At 43.0% G+C, this 21,035-nt stretch overlaps 1 protein-coding gene across 1 annotated transcript in view; it reads left to right on the top strand.

Annotated features, from left to right (window-relative positions):
• LOC309496471 (uncharacterized protein) overlaps window positions 1–21,035 on the top strand; it is a 197,505-nt gene that overhangs the window by 93,700 nt on the left and 82,770 nt on the right. The window contains exons 45-58 of the mRNA XM_082166460.1: window positions 5,535–5,691; window positions 6,418–6,558; window positions 7,335–7,355; window positions 9,990–10,204; window positions 16,443–16,745; window positions 16,888–17,202; window positions 17,352–17,651; window positions 17,842–18,156; window positions 18,288–18,584; window positions 19,088–19,411; window positions 19,482–19,805; window positions 19,867–20,181; window positions 20,271–20,585; window positions 20,659–21,021. Coding sequence (XP_082022586.1) covers window positions 5,535–5,691; window positions 6,418–6,558; window positions 7,335–7,355; window positions 9,990–10,204; window positions 16,443–16,745; window positions 16,888–17,202; window positions 17,352–17,651; window positions 17,842–18,156; window positions 18,288–18,584; window positions 19,088–19,411; window positions 19,482–19,805; window positions 19,867–20,181; window positions 20,271–20,585; window positions 20,659–21,021 — 3,705 coding nt within the window. The remainder of the gene's footprint in view (window positions 1–5,534; window positions 5,692–6,417; window positions 6,559–7,334; window positions 7,356–9,989; window positions 10,205–16,442; window positions 16,746–16,887; window positions 17,203–17,351; window positions 17,652–17,841; window positions 18,157–18,287; window positions 18,585–19,087; window positions 19,412–19,481; window positions 19,806–19,866; window positions 20,182–20,270; window positions 20,586–20,658; window positions 21,022–21,035) is intronic.

Below are 21,035 nucleotides of genomic sequence, written 5' to 3'. Positions count from 1 at the left end.
AAGTCAAGTCAAGTTTATTTGTATAGCGCTTTTCACAATACAGATTGTATCAAAGCAGCTTCACAGTATTAAATTAAAATAATACAACAAAGTTTGTTTCAAGAGGAATTTATGGATTGATAAAATTAAATTAAATTAAATATCCCCAAAATATCCCCAACGTGCCAGGGCTCCTGAATATAGGACCAGACAGACTGTCCAGGAACAATGTTCCGGCAGGCGAATGGTCTCTACACCCACAGACAGTCCAACTGCTGTGGAAGAAATTCGGCAGAGCGGAAGTAGACCTGTTTGCGTCTCAAGAAAACGCTCACTGTCCGGAATTTTTCTCCAAGAGCAGGGACGCGCTGGCCCATGTGTGGCCCCGCCGCCCGCTCTATGCTTTCCCCCCCGTCTCTCTCCTGCCTCAGGTGATAGAGCGGATCAGGGAAGAAGGATGCTCAGTATTGCTGGTAGCACCGTTCTGGGAAAACCAACCTTGGTTCCCAGTCATGATGCAGTTAGCAAGTACTGCCCCGTGGCCAGTACCAGTGAGGAGAGACCTCCTCTCACAGGCCCACGGCTCGATCTGGCATCCTCACCCGGAATTATGGTCCCTTCATGTCTGGGCCATCAACGGGTACATGTTGGACTCCCTAAAGGAGTATTAAACACGATCACGCAGGCTAGAGCTCCGTCTACGAGACGGCTCTACTCCTCGAAATGGTCAGTGTTTTCGGGCTGGTGCACAGCCCGTGGCGTGTCACCCACAGACTGTGGAGTGACGGAGGTGCTTTCCTTCCTACAAGAGCTGTTGGACAAGGGCAGGGCCCCCTCCACGCTCAAAGTTTATGTGGCGGCTATAGCAGCGTTCTCAGGAACAACGCTTGGTCAGTCAATAGGAAGGAACGATTTAGTCATCCGCTTCCTTAGAGGGGCTAAGAGACTGAATCCTCCCAGACCTCCCGCAGTCCCCGTATGGGACCTTTCTACGGTTCTGGAAGCCATGAAAGGTGCGCCATTCGAGCCTTTACAGTCAATTGATTTGAAACATCTGTCTTTCAAGACTGTGTTTCTGCTGGCTCTCGCTTCAGTGAAGCGCATAGGGGACTTACGCGTAGACGCTCTCTGTGAGCGCGACGTGCATGGAGTTTGGGCCTAATGACTCGAAAGTTATACTCAAACCTAAGCACGGTTATGTTCCAAAATCCCTCAACACACTGTTTAGGGCGCAGGTTATCTCCCTGTCAGCCCTACCGGTCCCTGATGAGGAAAGAGACGCGGGCCTCCTTTGCCCAGTCAGGGCATTACGAGCTTATGTGTCTCGCTCGTCTGTTTTCAGACAGACGGAGCAGCTCTTTGTTTCGTTTAGCGGGCGTTCTAAGGGGCTAGCCGCGTCGAAACAGAGCCTATCCAGATGGATAGTTGATGCTATAGCGCTGGCATACGCCTCCAAGGGCATGCAGTGCCCGTTGGGTGTCAGAGCGCACTCCACGAGAGGCATGGCCTCTTCGTGGGCCTGGTCGAGTGGGATTGCCTTGCAGGATATTTGTACGGCGGCAGGCTGGGCCTCCCCGTCTACATTTATAAGGTTCTACAACCTAGAGGTTCCCGCCCTGCAGGCCAAGCTGCTGTCGGTCTAAGTTAACCAGTATTATCTGACCTGATGCTATCAGCTCAGAATGCTGCGTCTACTGAGCACAGCTCGATGATCGACAGTGAAAAGCAGCAGCACGAGATGTGCCTGGGCAAACTGTGTAAGACCCACATTTCCCCATCAGTTCAGGCCGTACCCCGCCCTGTCTGTATGATGAAATTCGCGTCTAAGCGACGCGGCCATATGTGGAAGAGTGCGGCTCCGCCCCTCCCTCTTCCCGGACTCCCCGGGCTTTCGCCCTTGGGTCTTTGGTGTCAGATCTCAGCATGCACAGCGTTTTGCATTGGGTCCCCTAGCGTAAGATATCTTACGCAGTACGAGAGACCTCTCGTAAGAGAACGTACTCGGTTACTAACGTAACCTCGGTTCTCTCTAGAAGAGGGAACGAGTACTGCGTATCTTGCCGTGCATGCACACGCTGGTTGCTTCGATGATGAAAAACCAGATAATAGCTGCCTGCGAGCGGTATTTATAGGCCTAGACCACGCCCATTTCGGCGGGACGTGACGCAGCGGGCGCGAAGTGCCCTAATTGGGTCTGGCGTCACGCCAGGCCTCGCTCGATAGGCTGCTGCAGTTGCCGCAGAGCAGCCAATAGGCGCGCGAGCTGCCTCGCCTATGTCTGCATGCTGCCGCAACGCGTTTTGCATTATTACAAAATTAAGGATAATTTTTGGCTTCAATATCTCGCGGAAAAAGGATTTTCCCCTAGCGTAAGATATCTTACGCAGTACTCGTTCCCTCTTCTAGAGAGAAATAAAGCTAGCGCAAGTTCTGCCAGGGAGACTCAATCATTTACGTCACTAATTGCCTTATCAACTACCCTATCATTTCCTTGCTGTAGTATAAAAGGGCAGCCCTTACTCATATCTGAGTCCGCAGATGCTGTTGTTCCAGCCATAGCCAAACCAGTTGTTAGCACCAGCAGCAGACCTAACTATGTCTCAAGACACGCAATCCATTTGCGATTACTCTGATTCGGATGATGCCGTTCAGCCATCCCCTTCAGTTACACGCCGCAGTAGCCGTATCCAAAGCCGATCTTCTGCTTGGACCAGCCGGCCTTCTGAATACATCTTTAACGCTCTCGGAGACGCGGGCATTCCCGTAAGCAATGATATACAAAGGGAGGATATTATACTGTTGGCCCAGAACACGCTGGGTAACCCAACAACTTCCACTCCTCCACACTCCAACATCGCCCCAGCTCCCGCACAACCAAAGAAAGCGGGCAGAAAAAGAGCAGCAAAATCTTCACCTCGTCCTGCCAAAAGAACACCGGCACCGACAACACCTCCTTCACAACTCGCCGATCCTTCGGACACTAATCAGCTGCTCTTTTCTGCAGTCCAAAATCTAACCCAGACCGTTAAAGGATTACAGGAAAAAATGACGAATATCGAAAACTCTTTCGTCAACCCCAACTCCAGCTCAGATCACTTTTCAGCTCAACATTCCTCCACTAGTAATTTTCCAGTGAACTTACCTTCTACTTCAACCTCATTGCCAGTCTCCACGCTGATGTCTCAGTCACCATTTCAAAATGTCCCCGCTCCACCGGCTTCTCCGATCTTTAACCTCACCACGGCAACACCAGCTCAAGCATTCGGTAGGCGGTTTGTTCCACCCGCCGCGGCTACAGTATCACCACATCTCAGATCTAACATCATCCAAGGTAAGGACATCAACCTGGCTTCCTTACTCCTCCCTTCACCGGCCGCCGATAGGAAAATGGTGGATTGTGGTGACGTGGCGGTCCTACTCAAAACTTCAGACCCACGCTTGCTTCGCAGTCTTTCGTTCGGCGAATTCGCTATCGCATTTAGCGTTTATAGGGACACGCTATGCCAAGTTTTTCCAGAAAGGAGGGAAGAACTAGACCTCTATCTTTCAATGATGGCAGACTTTAATCAAAGGTACGGGGGAACCTTATTTTACGAGTATCACAAATCCTTCTCCGCTAAAGCAGCGTCTTACATCACTCTCTATAATTCAAGACTGGACTGGGCTGTTACTGATACCGAACTGTTAGTTCGTCATTTCGGTGGACAAAGAAGCCTGTCGTGTTCTATCTGCAGCGCTCACGGTCATTCAGCTGCTTTCTGCCCGAAAGCTTTCTCTAGCAACAGCTCGGGCGCTATCCGCGGTCCTGAAAATGTAAGACGGAGCTCCTACAGCAGAGGTCGCCCCGACGCAGAACTTATTGAAAGTCCTATTTGCAATTTGTTTAATGAAGCCGTATGTACTCTTAATAACTGCCGTTTTGCTCATATTTGTAGCTTGTGCAAGGATCCACACCCAAAATCAGTCTGCCCACGCCGGTGCAAATTTCAAACCAAAAGGAAACCCCCTTTTCAGAGGAAATTCTAAGCAATCATCCATCTACTCCCATCAACATTTCAAACCTATCCAGCTACCTCTCTTCTCACCCTGATCCATCATTTGTTGACTATCTTATCACCGGCTTGTCCCAAGGGTTTCGGGTGGGGATACTTTCGCACCTTACTTCATCTTTCTCAGCAAAAAACCTACAATCAGCCATGATCGAACCCGATGTTGTCTCTTTACTGCTCGAGAAAGAAGTTAATAAAGGCTATGTTATCGGACCTTTCGCTTCCCCCCCTTTTTCTCCTTTCAGGATTAACTCGATCGGAGTTGCTACTCGTAAATACTCCGGTAAAAAACGCCTCATATTCGACATGTCCTCTCCCCATTCAAGTAAAATAGCAAGCGTTAACGAATGCATTCCGCTCGAACCTTTTTCCCTTCATTATGCTTCGGTAGACAACGCTATTCATTTAATCAAACTTGCAGGTCAAGGAGCTTGGCTGGCTAAAGCGGACATAACTGATGCGTTCAAAACCATGCCAATACACCCTACCGACTGGCCACTTTTTGGCGTTAAATGGGATTCACAATACTACTTTGCAGTGAGGCTCACCTTCGGGTGTAGAAGCAGCCCCCATATTTTCAACAATCTCTCGGAAGCTCTGTGCTGGATCCTGCTGAACGTCTGCAAGCTTCCATTCGTTTTGCACTTACTCGATGATTTCTTATTAATCGATTTTCCTTCACCCCATTCCCCCGTCCTCGACACATTAAAACAGGTCTTTAGCGACGTTGGCGTTCCCCTCTCCCATGAGAAAACTCTCGGCCCCTCCACTAATCTCGAATTCTTAGGTATCTCCCTCGACACAGTCAAAATGCAGGCCTCTCTTCCGCTCGAAAAGCTCATTAGAATCCGGTCTTTTCTGGATAATTTTTCCTCAATTCATGTCGTTTCTAAGCGTGATTTATTGTCTCTGCTGGGCCACCTAAATTTCGCTATGAGTATCATCCCGCAAGGTAGAGCTTTCATATCTCGTCTCCTTACGTTGGCTCATTCCGTGCCCGATTTATGTAATCCGGTCCAGTTAGACGTAGGTTGTTGGTCTGACATTTCGTTTTGGTCTCGCTTACTAAACGATTGGAACGGTATTTCTTTCTTTTATAATGAGGCTTTCGAATCTTCCGCCGATTTACAATTATTCACTGACGCAGCCCCGTCCGTTGGCTTCGGGGGTTATTTCCAAGGGCACTGGTTCGCAGAGAGATGGTCGAGCGAATTTCCTAAATCAACATCTAAACCGCTCTCTTCAGCGCTATATGAACTCTATCCCCTAGTCGTCGCTAGTGTAATCTGGGGTCCAGATTGGTCGAGGAAACGCATTCTCATGTTTTGCGACAACGAAGCCGTCGTAGCTATTATTAACAAAGGCAGATCATCATGCCCAATGATTATGCCTTTTCTGCGTCGGCTAATCTGGCAATCCGTCACCCACAACTTCATCATTAAAGCTGCTCACATTCCGGGGCACTACAACGTCATTGCTGACGCACTCTCTCGCTTTCGCTTTCAGACATTCAGACGGCTCTGCCCTACAGCCGACAAGGATTCAACGCCCTGCCCCCCCCTGTCAGCCACAACATTATACTAGGAGATTTACTTCGTTCAGCCAGATATTACATGTCTAAAGGCATCGCTTCATCCACCCTTAAAGCTTATACTTCTGCCTGGTATTCATTTGCAATGTTTTGTTTTTCTTTACAAATTCCGTTATTTCCTATTTTAATTTCGACCGTTTGCTCGTTTCTCGTTTTTAATCATGACAAACGTCATCAAAAAATTTCTTCAATTCGTAGACTGCTCGCAGGCATTCAGTTTTATGCCAAATATCACAACCCTGATTTTCCTAGCCTATTCACCGCTTCTCCTATTCGCTTAATGATCAAAGGTATAGCTAAATCCTCCGTAGCGGTCCCCGACAAAAGGCTGCCTCTGACTCTACCCTTAATTCATAGGCTAATCATTTCTGTTCGCAATGGCCTTTTTTCCACGTATGTTAACACCTTGCTAGAAGCAGTATTTTTAACCGCTTTCTACGGTTTCATGCGCCCAGGAGAATTCACCTCTCCAACATGCCAATTTGATCCAGCCCGTGGTCTTTCCTTTTCAGACATAAAATTTTTTCCAAAATTCTTCACTCTTTTTCTCAAACATTCTAAGAACGACTCCAAAGGATCCGGTACTACCTTGACTATTTCAAAAATTAGTAGTGATTTTTGCCCATTCTCCTCTATGCTCAATTTTCTTAAAATTCGCCCTAGACTCCCCGCTATTTCTCCCCTTTTCATCCTTCCAAACGGAGCACCTATCTCTCAAACCTGGTTCAGGTCTCATCTTACTTCCGCTCTTAAAAGCTGCAGCCTATCTCCCTCTCAGTTCACTGGGCATTCCTTCAGGATAGGAGCCGCTACCACAGCGGCCGAGCGAGGTTTCTCTCCAGCAGCCATCAAAATCCTGGGCAGATGGTCCTCTTCAGCATTCGAGTCCTACATAAGACCAGATCTTAAATTCATCCTCGAAGCTCAGCAAGCTCTCCAGTAAACTGTTAAGGTAAAAAACCTTATCTAACTTCTGGTGGTGGTGTTGTTGCCTCATGGCTCGATACGTCTAAATAGCATAATCTCCTTATAGCCAGATGGCTAAATGTCTGCCAATTTCAGGCGTTGCATGCTGTAAATTCAAGTAGATTCAGCCCAAACCGCCCGTTCCGCTAAAGCGCTATCAAAGATTATCATAGGCTTCCGTTCCGCCAAAGATGGCTGTGGCCTATATGTCTGCATCAAAAGATGGCCATGGCCCATGTGTCCGTATCAAAAAGATGGCCTGTGGCCCATGTGTCCGTATCAAAAAGATGGCCTGTGGCCCATGTGTCCGTATCAAAAAGATGGCCTGTGGCCCATGTGTCCGTATTAGAAGATGGCCGTGGCCCATGTGTCCGTATCAAAAGATGGCCTGTGGCCATGTGTCCGTATTAAAAGATGGCTGTGGCCCATGTGTCCGTATCAAAAGATGGCCTGTGGCCCATGTGTCCGTATCAAAAGATGGCCTGTGGCCCATGTGTCCGTATCAAAAGATGGCCTGTGGCCATGCGTCCGTATCAAAGATGGCCTGTGGCTCATGTGTCCGGATCAAAAGTTGGCCTGCGGCCATGCGGCAGTATTACAAGATGTTCTGCGGCCTATATTACTATAAGCGACAGTAGCATAAACCTTACGTCCAAATCCGCGTTAGCTGATGGTCCATTCACGTCTCTGGCCAAAGAGTTCGGTCTTAAATTCTATTTTTTTTTTTCTCTTCTCTTCTCTCTCACTAGGAATTTCAGGATTCAGGACTGGTAAGTTACCTCATCAAACCGTTTTTGGGGGGCCCCGTTCCGACGGATCCTCCATCCACCTAATTTTGGGGGTGAGCGGCGCCCCTGCCTTCATCTTCAGTCAGCAGTCGCTGATTCAATACCCCTGGAATTCGAGTCATGAACGGGGCCTCCGCCAAAGAATTTGATTGCTTGCTGAGCTCATTAATAAATGTCTATGCTACAGCATTAATTCTCCCGAGTCTTTCTGGCAGAAATAAAGCTAGCGCAAGTTCTGCCAGGGAGACTCAATCATTTACGTCACTAATTGCCTTATCAACTACCCTATCATTTCCTTGCTGTAGTATAAAAGGGCAGCCCTTACTCATATCTGAGTCCGCAGATGCTGTTGTTCCAGCCACCACCTTCCTCCCCACCACCACTAAGACGGATCTTCTCCTCCATCCTCCCCCATCACGACCACCCAGGTGTCCACTTTCACCATCCCTAATATCACTAGATGGGCTCTTCTCTCCAACCTGAAGTCTTCAAGACGCCCTCCTTTCCATCCACCCCACCACCACCAGAGGGCCCCCTTCATCGCCTCGGGGGGTGAGCGGCGCCCCTGCCTTCATCTTCAGTCAGCAGTCGCTGATTCAATACCCCTGGAATTCGAGTCATGAACGGGGCCTCCGCCAAAGAATTTGATTGCTTGCTGAGCTCATTAATAAATGTCTATGCTACAGCATTAATTCTCCCGAGTCTTTCTGGCAGAACCGAGGTTACGTTAGTAACCGAGTACGTTTCTACGAAATTCTCACCAGGAGCTATACGATTCGTTGAAATTCCTTGCAATGCAAAGTCTATGGGACTTTTTCACCCAATTTTTTGCCCACCGGGTGAACGTCGTACATCCGATCACTTCTAAAAGATATAGCACACCTCTCCTCATTAATCCACATGATTTGACACCTTATTCATGGGTCTATGACAAACGGTGCGGGACGATTTTCGGGTCGAAGCTTTGTTTGGAAGAAGAATAAGAATGACGAATAACAATAGTGATGCTTTGCCAGATATTTTCAGTTTGAAGTAGTTTGAAGTTTAAAGTAGTTTAAAGTTTGAATGTTTTGAAGGCAATACAGCTTATAAGATAGATAGATAGATAGATAGATAGATAGATAGATAGATAGATAGATAGATAGATAGATAGATAGATAGACAGACAGACAGAAAGATAGATAGATAGATAGATAGATAGATAGATAGATAGATAGATAGATAGATAGATAGATAGATAGATAAGAGATATTAGATAGATCTAATGTTGCTGTGCAGTTGCTAGGGTATTCTGGGTGGTTGCTAGGGTGTTGCTATGTGATTGCTAAGGTACTCGGAGTGGTTGCTAGGGTGCCGCTACGTGGTTGCTAGGGTGCCGCTACATGGTTGCTAGGGTATTCTGGGTGGTTGCTATGGTGTTGCTATACGGTTGCCAGGGTACTCGGAGTGGTTGCTAGGGTGTTGCCTTGCGGTTGCTAGGGTACTTGAGGTGGTTGTTATGCGGTTGCTAAGGTACTCTGGGTGGTTGCTATGTTGCTGCTATTTGGTTGCTAGGGTACTTGGGTGGTTGCTAGGGTGTTGCCATGTAGTTGCTAAGATACTCTAGGATACACATATAATAATGCAGGTAACAGTTTAAATGTTTGAGCTTCACAAATGCCGTCACGAATGAGGAAATGGAATAAGATTATGTACTGATAGGGTTCAAATTATGTTATTTTTGGGGTGTCAGAATTTTCTTTACTTAAGGAAATTAATATTGCTAAATATTTTTTTTTCTGCTTTTGTTAAATATCTTTGCATAACTGGAAACCTAATGTGCGTTAAAGTTTAAAGGATCATGTTTTCTTCATTTGAGCAGTTATCAGTATCTGTTTCAAAGCAGGTGTTTGGGTCTAATGCTGTAAATATCCTGGGGTGCTTCCTCTCAGAAATCTTTAAAGTTTCCTGCATGATGTGACTATTTTTTGCCTCTGGCAGGTGTGTGTGTCTATGTGTGTGTGTGTGCATCCTCACTGAAGTGTCTCGGTATGGAGGAGGAGTTCTTTTCAGTGCTGACGTTCTTTTGATATATATGGTTAAAGTCAGAAATGCCTCCTCTGATTTGTCACTGAAGTTGTTTGATGATTTCCTCTGTTGTGTCTAATAAGGTAATGATGAATGTGATTGGAAATTTTAGGGCTCTTTCTTCTCATTTGGAGGCTGACAAGACACAGTTTCTTCAGTATGTTTGATGGAATGTAGAGAAACTGTGTTTTGTGCTATGTTCTGAGCTGATGAAATAATGTGTGTCCAGCAGAAGATGTTGATTGGGAGTTGTATGGTCCTGATGTGTGTGTTAAAACTCATTACCGCTGGTAGGTTCATACTTTTATTTAAGGAGGAAAATAATCTCAATTTGAACATTTATTTGCAATAATATTATGCAACTGCTGACTAATGTGTAACTGCCACATATTATCTATAGTATTTATTAATATACTTATTAGAACATTATGTTATTTTCATTCTCTTTTCTTCTCCATTTTCCTGTTTCCCTCTTTCTTTCTCTCTATCTGTCATTCATTCTTTTGCACAAATAGACCATGTGAATGTGAGGTTGGTTGGTGGTCACAGTCGCTGTGCTGGTAGAGTGGAGGTTCTTCATAGAGGTCAGTGGGGAACAGTGTGTCACTATGACTGGGATTTGGCTGATGCTGCAGTGGTGTGTAGAGAGCTGGACAGTGGAGAACCTGTAGATGTTTTGAGTGATGCTCATTTTGGACCAGGATCCGGACCAATCTGGATGAAATATGTTGTGTGCAATGGATCAGAATCTACACTGAAGAACTGTGGGTCAGCAGGATTTGATAAACATTTGTGTGGTCATTCTAATGATGCTGGATCATCTGCTCTGGTAAGCTGTACTCAAAACCTCACCTTGTTGTCACATGACCAAAAGTTGGGACCCTTTCACCAACTTGGCTTGCATAAAATGCAAAATAATTTAAAATGATTACAAACAGAAAAAAACATAAAATCATAAAAAAAATTCAGTCATTTTGCCAAAATCTCACATTATAATGAAGCAACCGAGTGCCGAGTTTTGCCACTGCAAGCACCACTAACATTTTCTTCAGGAAATGTACATTCTAGTCTGGGGATGCCCTTTATATACTCCTAAATACTGCTTGGTTAATAATCATGGGGCGGATCTATCCGTAAACGGCACTTCACCACAATAATAATAATAACTAGCACACTGAATTTTGTAAAGTCATTTCTAAATCATATGTCAATAATTATTTTTGAAAACTGCAGGCGACCTTTCCCTTGTCATGGTTTTCATTCCCAAGTTTTAATGCAAAAGGAAAAACGCTCTGTGACAGTCTTTCATTTAATGATGCAGTTAATATCCACACTGAAATTGGTTTATATTATGCAGGTCAATACGTTTGACATTCAGTTTACATCAAATCAATGTCATGGTTTTGATGTGAAATTGATATCATATGGACATCACATTGACATCAATGCTGGCACCTTGATATCAATTTGACGTCAAAAGTCAAGACTTGATCAAGATGCTGCATATTATCTTAGGATCAGTTTGGCAATGTCTTTCAGTGGTAATTAGGTAAAAAGATAAAGTTAATATCCACACTTAAATTGGTTTAATGTATGATTAGTTTAAATAGCATTTTTTCTTAACTGAGGCATCGAAACTCATCCATTTCCACATCTCATTTTGACGTTGTAGCAAATTAGCTCTATATGAAATATTAATAATCAATAATAACTGGTTATAATTGATTATGAATATTTGGATTAGTTAATATAATTAATTTACTGTCGTAAATTAATATTACAATCAATGAACCTATTTGTCCCATGAACACTCAGGATCAATTGTTTATTAACTCTAAGAAATGTACATTTCCGGGGGCATGGGAAATGTCTTTCTTAATTTACAATACTACTAAGAGCAGTAACCAAGATCTAAATGATTAGTGACTCCAGTTATGAGCTTGAGACAAGGACAACTTTATGTGTGACATAAACAAGATTTTATTAACTAGTCTAAACACTTAAACTACTCTAACATACACACACATACATGCATACAGTTTACCAAGGGAAAGAGAGCTGAAGCAGAATACAGGAAAGCAAGAAATTATAGCATTGTTTGAAATCATTGTTTGTCAGCAGATCAACAGCCTTGAGCAAACCATCAGTTTAGTTCTAAAACGCCCTTCTTTAAAGGGGTAAGGATACTTAATGTATCAAATAATGAGACTTAGTTTGATACTTGCATGTCTCGCCCATTTGAATTAAAATGTCCTGATGCAATTTGTTGAGGCTCCAGTTGATCTTTGCTGATGTGGTCTTGATGAGAGAGAACCAGTGGTTTTCAGAGTATCTTTGGTGAATGGAAAGACAAGGCCGCAGCCTGGCACAAGCTTGGTGGGTCCTTAGAGGCTTCTAGTTCAGCATCATCTTCACGTCAGCATTTCAGAAAGGGACTAAGAGAGAGCTAAGAGCTGATCAGTGACTTTAAAGCGTGAAGATGGCACAACCTCTGGAGCTGTGTGAGCCAATGAGAAGATTTCCCTTTGGAGGGAAATTTTTACGACCCATTGTCCCTTTGAACATGCAATTTGATTGGATGTTTAACACAAGAATCTTTAAGATGCTTATAATACTAATGCGTCACAAAGTTAGCAGAATGTAATGTAAATTAACAAAACGGGGATGAAGATTGGAGTTTATAGAGACCAAAAATGCCGCACATATAATGTTGGTTAACCATAATATGCAAAGTCTGAAACATTAACCCAATTGAGTTTACAAGAATACAAACGCCACATAAAAGGAAAAATCATGAGATGGGAAAAATTAGATACATGTTTACACATTTATCAAGTGGTTATATATAGAATATATATAGGATTAACAGGGTTTTTATTTCTCTTCCTCTGCAAGAGTTTAAGTGAGAGTCGCAGCTCTCAGGACATTCCTTTCGCTCGTAAAATCAGTTTCAGTGTGTGTCCTGTAACAAGACACCGCGTCCTGCCAGTGTGTTAGCTTCATTTGGGGAACGTTTCACAGGCCTTATTTGGGAGAGTGAGTTTACACAGATTATTCATTAAATAAATGAATAATTTGTGTGTCTGATTGGTCCAGACGCTACAACGTCGATGTTTGACATCAACAGCTTTATTCACTGGACATGACAGACCATTGCAAGTCCATTTGACCTTCGTAACAGAATAAGTGCAAAAGCTTGGAGTACGTCAGAATTAGAATGTGGCATCAGGGTTTTTGTTGTGTCATGTAGTGTTGCGCCGCATCCAGTGTTATATTACTGATTATAATGGATCATATTGTCTTTGTCTGGTCTAGACACAGTGTTAAGAAATGGCAGTGCCCAGCCCCAGCCGCATGTTCTCAGTGTTCTGCCTTTAAATCCTAGACTTCAAGCTTAACCTGACAAATACCTGTGCCATGAACAACAAGGTACTGGATGAGGCAGTCCATCTGGCACAGTGAAATCCCGGTTGTAGAGGACTGGAAATTGAAATCCATGGCTTAGTGTGAATGGCAAAACCAAAATGACATACAGTATGTGACCCTGGACCACAAGGGTAAAAAAAAAATTCAATTAAGATGTATACATCATCTGAAAGCCGAATAAATAAGCTTTCAATTGATACAATATTTGGCCGTGATACAACTATTTGAAAATCTGGAATCTGAGGGTGCAAAAAATTCTAAACATTGAGAAAATCGCCTTTAAAGTTGTCTATTTATGTTCGCGATTTTGCTGCATTTTTTATATATATATATATATATATATATATATATATATATATATATATATATATATATATATATATATATATATATATATATATATATATATTTACGGTAGGAAATTTACTAAATATCGTCATGGAACATGATCTTTACTTAATATCCTAATGATTTTTGGCATTAAAGAAAAATCGATTACAATATTGTTGGCTATTCCCAGAAATATACCCATGTGACTTGTGACCAGGGTTCCAGGTTTTGTGGTCCAGGGTCCTAACAATTAGTTAATAGTCTTGTGCCTCAACAAGTAAAGTCATAACATAATTATACCTTTGCGAATCATCAGCTAAGTAAGCAATCTAAGGGATAATGTACATCCAGCCAATTCTGTGATAACAACCGGCTGGCACATTATCCCGCTTATTACACGGCTACTTGCTAAATAAGTAAATAATTAGACATGAAATATTGATCGGAGACTAAATATTTTGCTGATGCTGTAAACATTAATTAATGGTTTAGTTCTTCATGAGTCATACATTAATATGTGATTATCTGTGAATTAAGCATGAATTAATGTATTAGTATTGTATACTAATGTTTTAATGCACCAGTATTGTAAAGTGTTAAAGATAAAATGATTTTCTTGATGTGACCATCGCATGTACCCTTCGCCAACGCCCTTGTGGAAGGGCTCTTCGTGAAGGGATCCAGCTGTTCACTTTCGTTTGGAACACCCCTACAAATGGCGTCCCTTTCCCGAAGTGCCCTTCAAGGGCGCAAAAATGCCTTTTGGAATTTGCCCATCATAATCAGAGAAGAGAAGAGATGTCAGTGCAATAGGGAGGGGAAGTTATTTTGATTATGGATTATGAGGGCAAATTATTATTTTTTTAACATCATTTATTTAAATACTGCAATTCTATGATAAGGAAAGCAAACGTGTGAGGTTCACTACGCACTGTAAACCCAAATAAGTTGGCAAAACTCAAATAATTTGAGGTAATCAGTTACATCAGTATTTTTTAAGTTAAGGAATTTTACGTTTAAGTAAGCAGAACTTGCAGATTTTATTTTGTAATCATACATTTTAATTGCTTTTAACTTGAAATATTTGAGTAAGCTAATTTATACACAATTTAAAATTATCATGTAATCTCAACTTAAATATTTTTAGAACTTGGCTATTGCATAGCACTTGATGAATGTGTCGGGTTTTGTCACGGCAGTCTAATGGAGAAAGAGGACCCAGATGCAGAATGACCAAGGGATGGAATTTTATTGACAAGACAAGGCACAATAGGGATGGTTAGGAGTGAGGATGATCCAAACAGTAGGACAGGGCAGTCAACTGGAGAAAGGGAAGACATATGAGATGAGATCCGACCCGGGCAAAGCTAGGCAGGAGAACCGAGGAGATGGAGTAGCACCAGATAATGACAACACTGGAGATCAGGCAGTAGGTTGAATGGAACCAGAGGCTGGAAATGTTTGGCTGTATCCATCTTGCTGCCTGGTCTTGGGAGCAGCAGCCAGGGTGGATCAGGATGGAGGACAGGAACGAACACAAGAAGACAACAAGAGAGAACAAGAAAAAGCAAAACAGAAATAAACTGACTCAGCACAGTGACTAGAAAAAATAAAATAAATAAATGAATTTAACTGCAGATAGAAAAAAAGGGAAAAAAAGAAATGCTAGGAATAAATAACTGGAACTACAAACAGAAAAAAACCCATATCAAAATAGAAACTAAAAATAAGGCTTGAGAAAACTAGAGCAAAAAACTGGAACTAGACTACAGCAAACTCAAAAGAATAAAATACAAAAACTAGAACTGGCAGGGAACACTGTCTAAAAAGATCAGTAGACAAGCAAAAATCTCACACACTACATACACACGCAATGAACCAGTACATGAGGGAAAGGAGCACAATATAAAGGCATCAGAGCACATGAGGATCAGGTGAGTGCAATTAGTGAAACAAGGACCAGACAAGGACTAAACAAGGTGGTGGTATAAGAGGAACCCTGACAGAATGAGTTCAGCAATTTAAAACATTTAATATACACTGTTCTCAAACCAAGCTCATGCTCCACTCGTCACCATGATGGTAACCCCAACATACTCATCTCTCATCTTACTCATATAAACTCATCTAAACTAGCAAAACATTAAACACTACTAAATTTCCCACTTAACATTAATCTGGCACAAAAAACATTATATAACTCTTAATTTTAGCATTTACTCTCCCTTTTAAGTGTCATGGCAAAACATGCTGGGAAATAGAAATCCCAGCCCAGTTTCATTTAAATTTAAGTGTATCTAAATTAAAAGAAACAAGTTCATAGAACGCAAAACAATAAACCAATTAAACTTACTTAAAATGTGTCAGTTTTGTGAACTCAAAAGAAAAATAAAGTTCTAAATACTCATAAAAATTAATTTGATTGAAATTATTTGTATAATTTAAGTTGGCCCTACTCAAACCAATAATTTTTTTTGAGTGTTAGAGTTTACAGCGTGGGAAAAAAGTGTTTAATTTAACTGGTTCTTGTTTTTAACAGCCAGCAAATCAATAATGCAGCCACAGTCGAAGTTTTAACATGCTTTACAAGTGTCAAGATTTACAAGCATCATGATAATATTCGCAAATTAACATAACTTTTATGAATTCTGAAGCCTAAATATACAGTTACTAAAAGTAAACAAACTACACCATGTCACATGGTCACATCTTCAATGTCACCATCAATAAGATCTTCTGTCTTTTTTTTTCTTCTTAAAAAAAAAAAAATCCCTGGAACTTTGAGTTCAAATAGTTTGTAAGAGTGCGATTATAAACACAGTTAGGCTGGAAGCGAAGCGACTAGTGAGTAGATTAATTTACCTGTTTAGTGTAATGTCCACGACAACCTCTGTAATCGCTTTTAGCCACTTGTTAGCAATTGCCTTTTTGAAATTGCCTTTCAAGACAAGTAAAAGCTTTAAAAAATCATATTATACTGATAATACTTTACTAATGTATTTTATGTTGTTGACAAAAAATTTAAAATCTATTTGCCTTATGTTAATCACAGACCTTATTTCAGGTATTTAACCAAAAAAAACATTCAAAAAACCCATTGACCATTTTTCTTCCTAAATGATTTCTACATTACAGTGAACAGCGAAAAACACAACACAGAACTATTTTTATTCAAATTTAGGAAGTTTTTGACTCCTGTTAGAGGTCCATAAATACCATATGATTGTTTTTTTCTTGTTTATTCAGGGGTCAAGCTTGTTAGAGGTTCTCGCTGCTCTGGGAGGTTAGAGATACTTGATGATCAGTCGTGGGTTTCAGTGTGTGACGCTGCCTTTGACCAGCAGGATGCAGAGGTTGTGTGTAGAGAGCTGGACTGTGGGGCTCCTGTACAGGTGCTGGGAGAAGATGCTTTTGGCAAAGGAGACGCTCAGATGTGGACACAAGAGATTCAGTGCAGAGGAAATGAGTCTCAGATTCACCTCTGTTCAACATCACCATCACATGAAAACAACTGCTCTAATTACAATGATGTTGGACTGAATTGTGCAGGTTGGAACTAATTCCAATTTCAGACAGAATATTGTAGTATCCAAATATCCATCCTCTCATTATGTGATTCTTTCATTTCATTCTATCTTTGACTCTTTTTCTAAATATGTATTCAGGTATGTTCTCTCTGTTCTATATACAGACCATGTGAAAGTAAGGTTGGTTGGTGGTCACAGTCGCTGTGCTGGTAGAGTGGAGGTTCTTCATAGAGGTCAGTGGGGAACAGTGTGTGATGATTTCTGGGATATGGCTGATGCTGCAGTGGTGTGTAGAGAGCTGGACTGTGGAGAACCTGTAGATGCTCTGTATGATTCTCACTTTGGACCAGGATCAGGACACATCTGGATGAGTGTTGTGTTCTGTTCAGGATCAGAGTCAACACTGAAGAACTGTGAATCAGCAGGATGGGGTCAAAATTATTGTGCTCACACTGAAGATGCTGGAGTCATCTGCTCAGGTGAGATTCTCCAAACCCCTGAACTTATTTTATCATTGAAGCCACCTGCCTACATTTATTTATTTATTGCTGTTTTATATTTCACCATATTTCACAAATTTAAACATTGAAAATCCTGTTCTAATGTTTTTATTCTCTTGCTTTTTCAGGAGTCCGGCTGGTTGGAGGTTCTCGCTGCTCTGGGAGGTTAGAGATACTTGATGATCAGTCGTGGGTTTCAGTGTGTGACGCTGCCTTTGACCAGCAGGATGCAGAGGTTGTGTGTAGAGAGCTGGACTGTGGGGCTCCTGTACAGGTGCTGGGAGAAGATGCTTTTGGCAAAGGAGACGCTCAGATGTGGACACAAGAGATTCAGTGCAGAGGAAATGAGTCTCAGATTTCATTCTGTGCAGTATCATCACACAAACACAACTGTTCACATGAATACAGCATCAGACTGATGTGTGCAGGTTGAAGCTAATTTCCACTTCAGTTTCATATCTCTAGATCGAACATTTATGTAGTATAAAAGTATGTTATTTTTCATCTCTTTCTTTCTTTCTCTCTCCCTCTCTCTCTCTCTCTCTCTCTCTCTCTCTCTCTCTCTCTCTCTCTTTCTGCATTTTTCTTCATGTTTCCTCCTTTCTGTTCAATATACAGATAGTGTGAGTGTGAGGTTGGTTGGTGGTAACAGCCCTTGCAGTGGTAGAGTGGAAGTTTTTCATAATGGACAATGGGGAACAGTGTGTGATTATGGCTGGGATATGATTGAGGCTGCAGTGGTGTGTAGAGAGCTGGACTGTGGAGAACCTGTAGATGCTCTAGGTGGTGCGTATTTTGGACAAGGATCAGGACCAATCTGGATGAATCAAGTCAGGTGTACAGGATCAGAGTCAGCACTGAAGAACTGTGGGTCATCCGGATGGGGTAAAGACAGTTGTGATCATAGTAGAGACGTTGGAGTCATCTGCTCAGGTAAACAGCTCGTTCATCTGTGTTTGATAAGGGATGGAACTGAACTTTGGAGGAAGGTAGATCTTCAGGGACTACCTGGTTTGAAGTGTTTTTGCTCTCAAGTTTTTATTTTCTTGTTCTTGCTTGTTCAGGAGTCCGGCTGGTTGGAGGTTCTCGCTGCTCTGGGAGATTAGAGATACTTGATGGTCAGTCGTGGGTTTCAGTGTGTGACGCTGCCTTTGACCAGCAGGATGCAGAGGTTGTGTGTAGAGAGCTGGACTGTGGGGCTCCTGTACAGGTGCTGGGAGAAGATGCTTTTGGCAAAGGAGACGCTCAGATGTGGACACAAGAGATTCAGTGCAGAGGAAATGAGTCTCAGATTCACCTCTGTCCAACATCACAATCACATGAAAAAAACTGTTCTAACGACAGAAGACTGGTGTGTGCAGGTTGGTACTAATTCTTCCTTCAGATTCACTTCCCCATATTGAAAATTTATGTAGTTTCAAAATATGGCACCCCCATTGTGTACTTTTTTTTATTTTATCTAACTTTTTCCTTCCTCTTCTGCCAAAATGTTTTATATAGAGAATTGGAGAGTAAGGCTGGTTGGTGGTCAAAGTCTGTGTGCTGGTAGAGTGGAGGTTCTTCATAGAGGTCAGTGGGGAAGAGTGTGTGAGTCGAGTTGAACGTCAGTACCTCAGTAAATGGGGCACAGTGTGTGATGCATGCTGGGATATGAGAGTTGCCAGTGTCCTCTGTAGACAGCTGAATTGTGGGATTGCTGTGTCTGTTGTGGGATCAGACTGGTTTGGAGAGGGAAGTGGTGAAATCTGGGCTGATGTTCTCATAGACGAGATGTTGGAGTCGTCTGCTCTGGTGAGGGGGTTTTATTGGAAAATAAAAGTTCTAAATTGCCTTGCAATATCTTAATATCACATCTTTCACTCAGATTCCTCTCTGGCTGTTCATGACGGTCTGGTGCGGTTGTCTGGAGAAAGACAGTGCGAGGGGGAGCTGGAAGTTTCCATCCATCAGGTCTGGAGGAGAGTTCTGCTGGACTCCTGGAGTCTCACTGAATCCTCTGTGGTCTGCAGACAGCTGGGCTGTGGCTCTGTGCTGAACTTCTCCGGCTCCTCTTCATCCAGTCCTGAACACAGTCATGAGTGTGTGACGGGCTTCCAGTGCTCTGGGAGTGAAGCTCATCTGGGGAACTGCAGCTCTCCACAAACTCTCAACTGCAGCTCCACACAACAGCTGTCAATCACCTGCCTTGGTGAGAACAACAACATCTGGGCAGATTCTTCAGTTGTTAGTGATCAATAATGTGTTTTTCTCTCTCTGAATATCAGGTCGCGGGTCCATCAGGCTGGTGGGTTCTGGGGGAGACTGTGCAGGGAGGCTGGAGGTTTTTCACAGCGGCTCATGGGGGACAGTGTGTGATGATTCCTGGGATATTAAAGATGCCCATGTGGTGTGCAGACAGCTGCAGTGTGGAGTGGCCCTCAGTAACCAGCAGGTACCAGCCTGGTTTGGTCCTGGTTCTGGACCCATATGGCTGGATGAGGTGGAATGTGAGGGGAATGAGACGTCCCTGTGGAACTGCTCTTCTCCAGGCTGGGGGAAACATGACTGTCAACACAAGGAGGATGTAGGAGTCGTGTGCTCAGGTAAACATAACCAAAAAAAATTTGCTGTCTCTTTTGTACTGATTTCAAATATATAAAACAGATCATAAACATTCCAGACTTGTTGATGGGCCTCACCTGTGCAATGGGAGATTGGAGGTGGTTCATGGAAACACCTGGGGTTCAGTGTGTGACACTGCCTTTGACCAGCAGGATGCAGAGGTTGTGTGTAGAGAGCTGGACTGTGGGGCTCCTGTACAGGTGCTGGGAGAAGATGCTTTTGGCAAAGGAGACGCTCAGATGTGGACACAAGAGATTCAGTGCAGAGGAGATGAGCCTCAGTTGTATTTCTGTCCACTATTATCTTCAAAAAAGCACAACTGTTCCCATGCCAATTTTGTTGGATTGATATGCTCTGGTTGAGTATACATTTTTGCCATTTCTTTAGAGTTCATATGTACAAAAAATAAAAAGTAATTTGCACTATTAAAATCTCTTTATTTTCAGGCTACAGTGACCTTAGATTGGTGAACGGTTCAGACTCCTGTTCTGGTCGAGTTGAACGTCAGTACCTCAGTAAATGGGGCACAGTGTGTGATGCATGCTGGGATATGAGAGCTGCCAGTGTCCTCTGTAGACAGCTGAATTGTGGGATTGCTGTGTCTGTTGTGGGATCAGACTGGTTTGGAGAGGGAAGTGGTGAAATCTGGGCTGATGTGTTTGATTGTGACGGGAATGAAACAAAACTCTCAGAATGTTCCGTCTCTTCATGGAGTCGAGCTGAATGTTCTCATAGACGAGATGTTGGAGTCGTCTGCTCTGGTGAGGGGGTTTTATTGGAAAATAAAAGTTATAAATTGCCTTGCAATATCTTAATATCACATCTTTCACTCAGATTCCTCTCTGGCTGTTCATGACGGTCTGGTGCGGTTGTCTGGAGAAAGACAGTGCGAGGGGGAGCTGGAAGTTTCCATCCATCAGGTCTGGAGGAGAGTTCTGCTGGACTCCTGGAGTCTCACTGAATCCTCCGTGGTCTGCAGACAGCTGGGCTGTGGCTCTGTGCTGAACTTCTCCGGCTCCTCTTCATCCAGTCCTGAACACAGTCATGAGTGTGTGACGGGCTTCCAGTGCTCTGGGAGTGAAGCTCATCTGGGGAACTGCAGCTCTCCACAAACTCTCAACTGCAGCTCCACACAACAGCTGTCAATCACCTGCCTTGGTGAGAACAACAACATCTGGGCAGATTCTTCAGTTGTTAGTGATCAATAATGT

The sequence above is a fragment of the Leuciscus leuciscus genome (genome assembly GCF_965113295.1).
Source record: "Leuciscus leuciscus genome assembly, chromosome: 4".
Classification (NCBI taxonomy): domain Eukaryota; kingdom Metazoa; phylum Chordata; class Actinopteri; order Cypriniformes; family Leuciscidae; genus Leuciscus; species Leuciscus leuciscus.
Note: the sequence above shows the minus strand (reverse complement) of the source record. Positions and strands in the feature narration are given on the sequence as shown.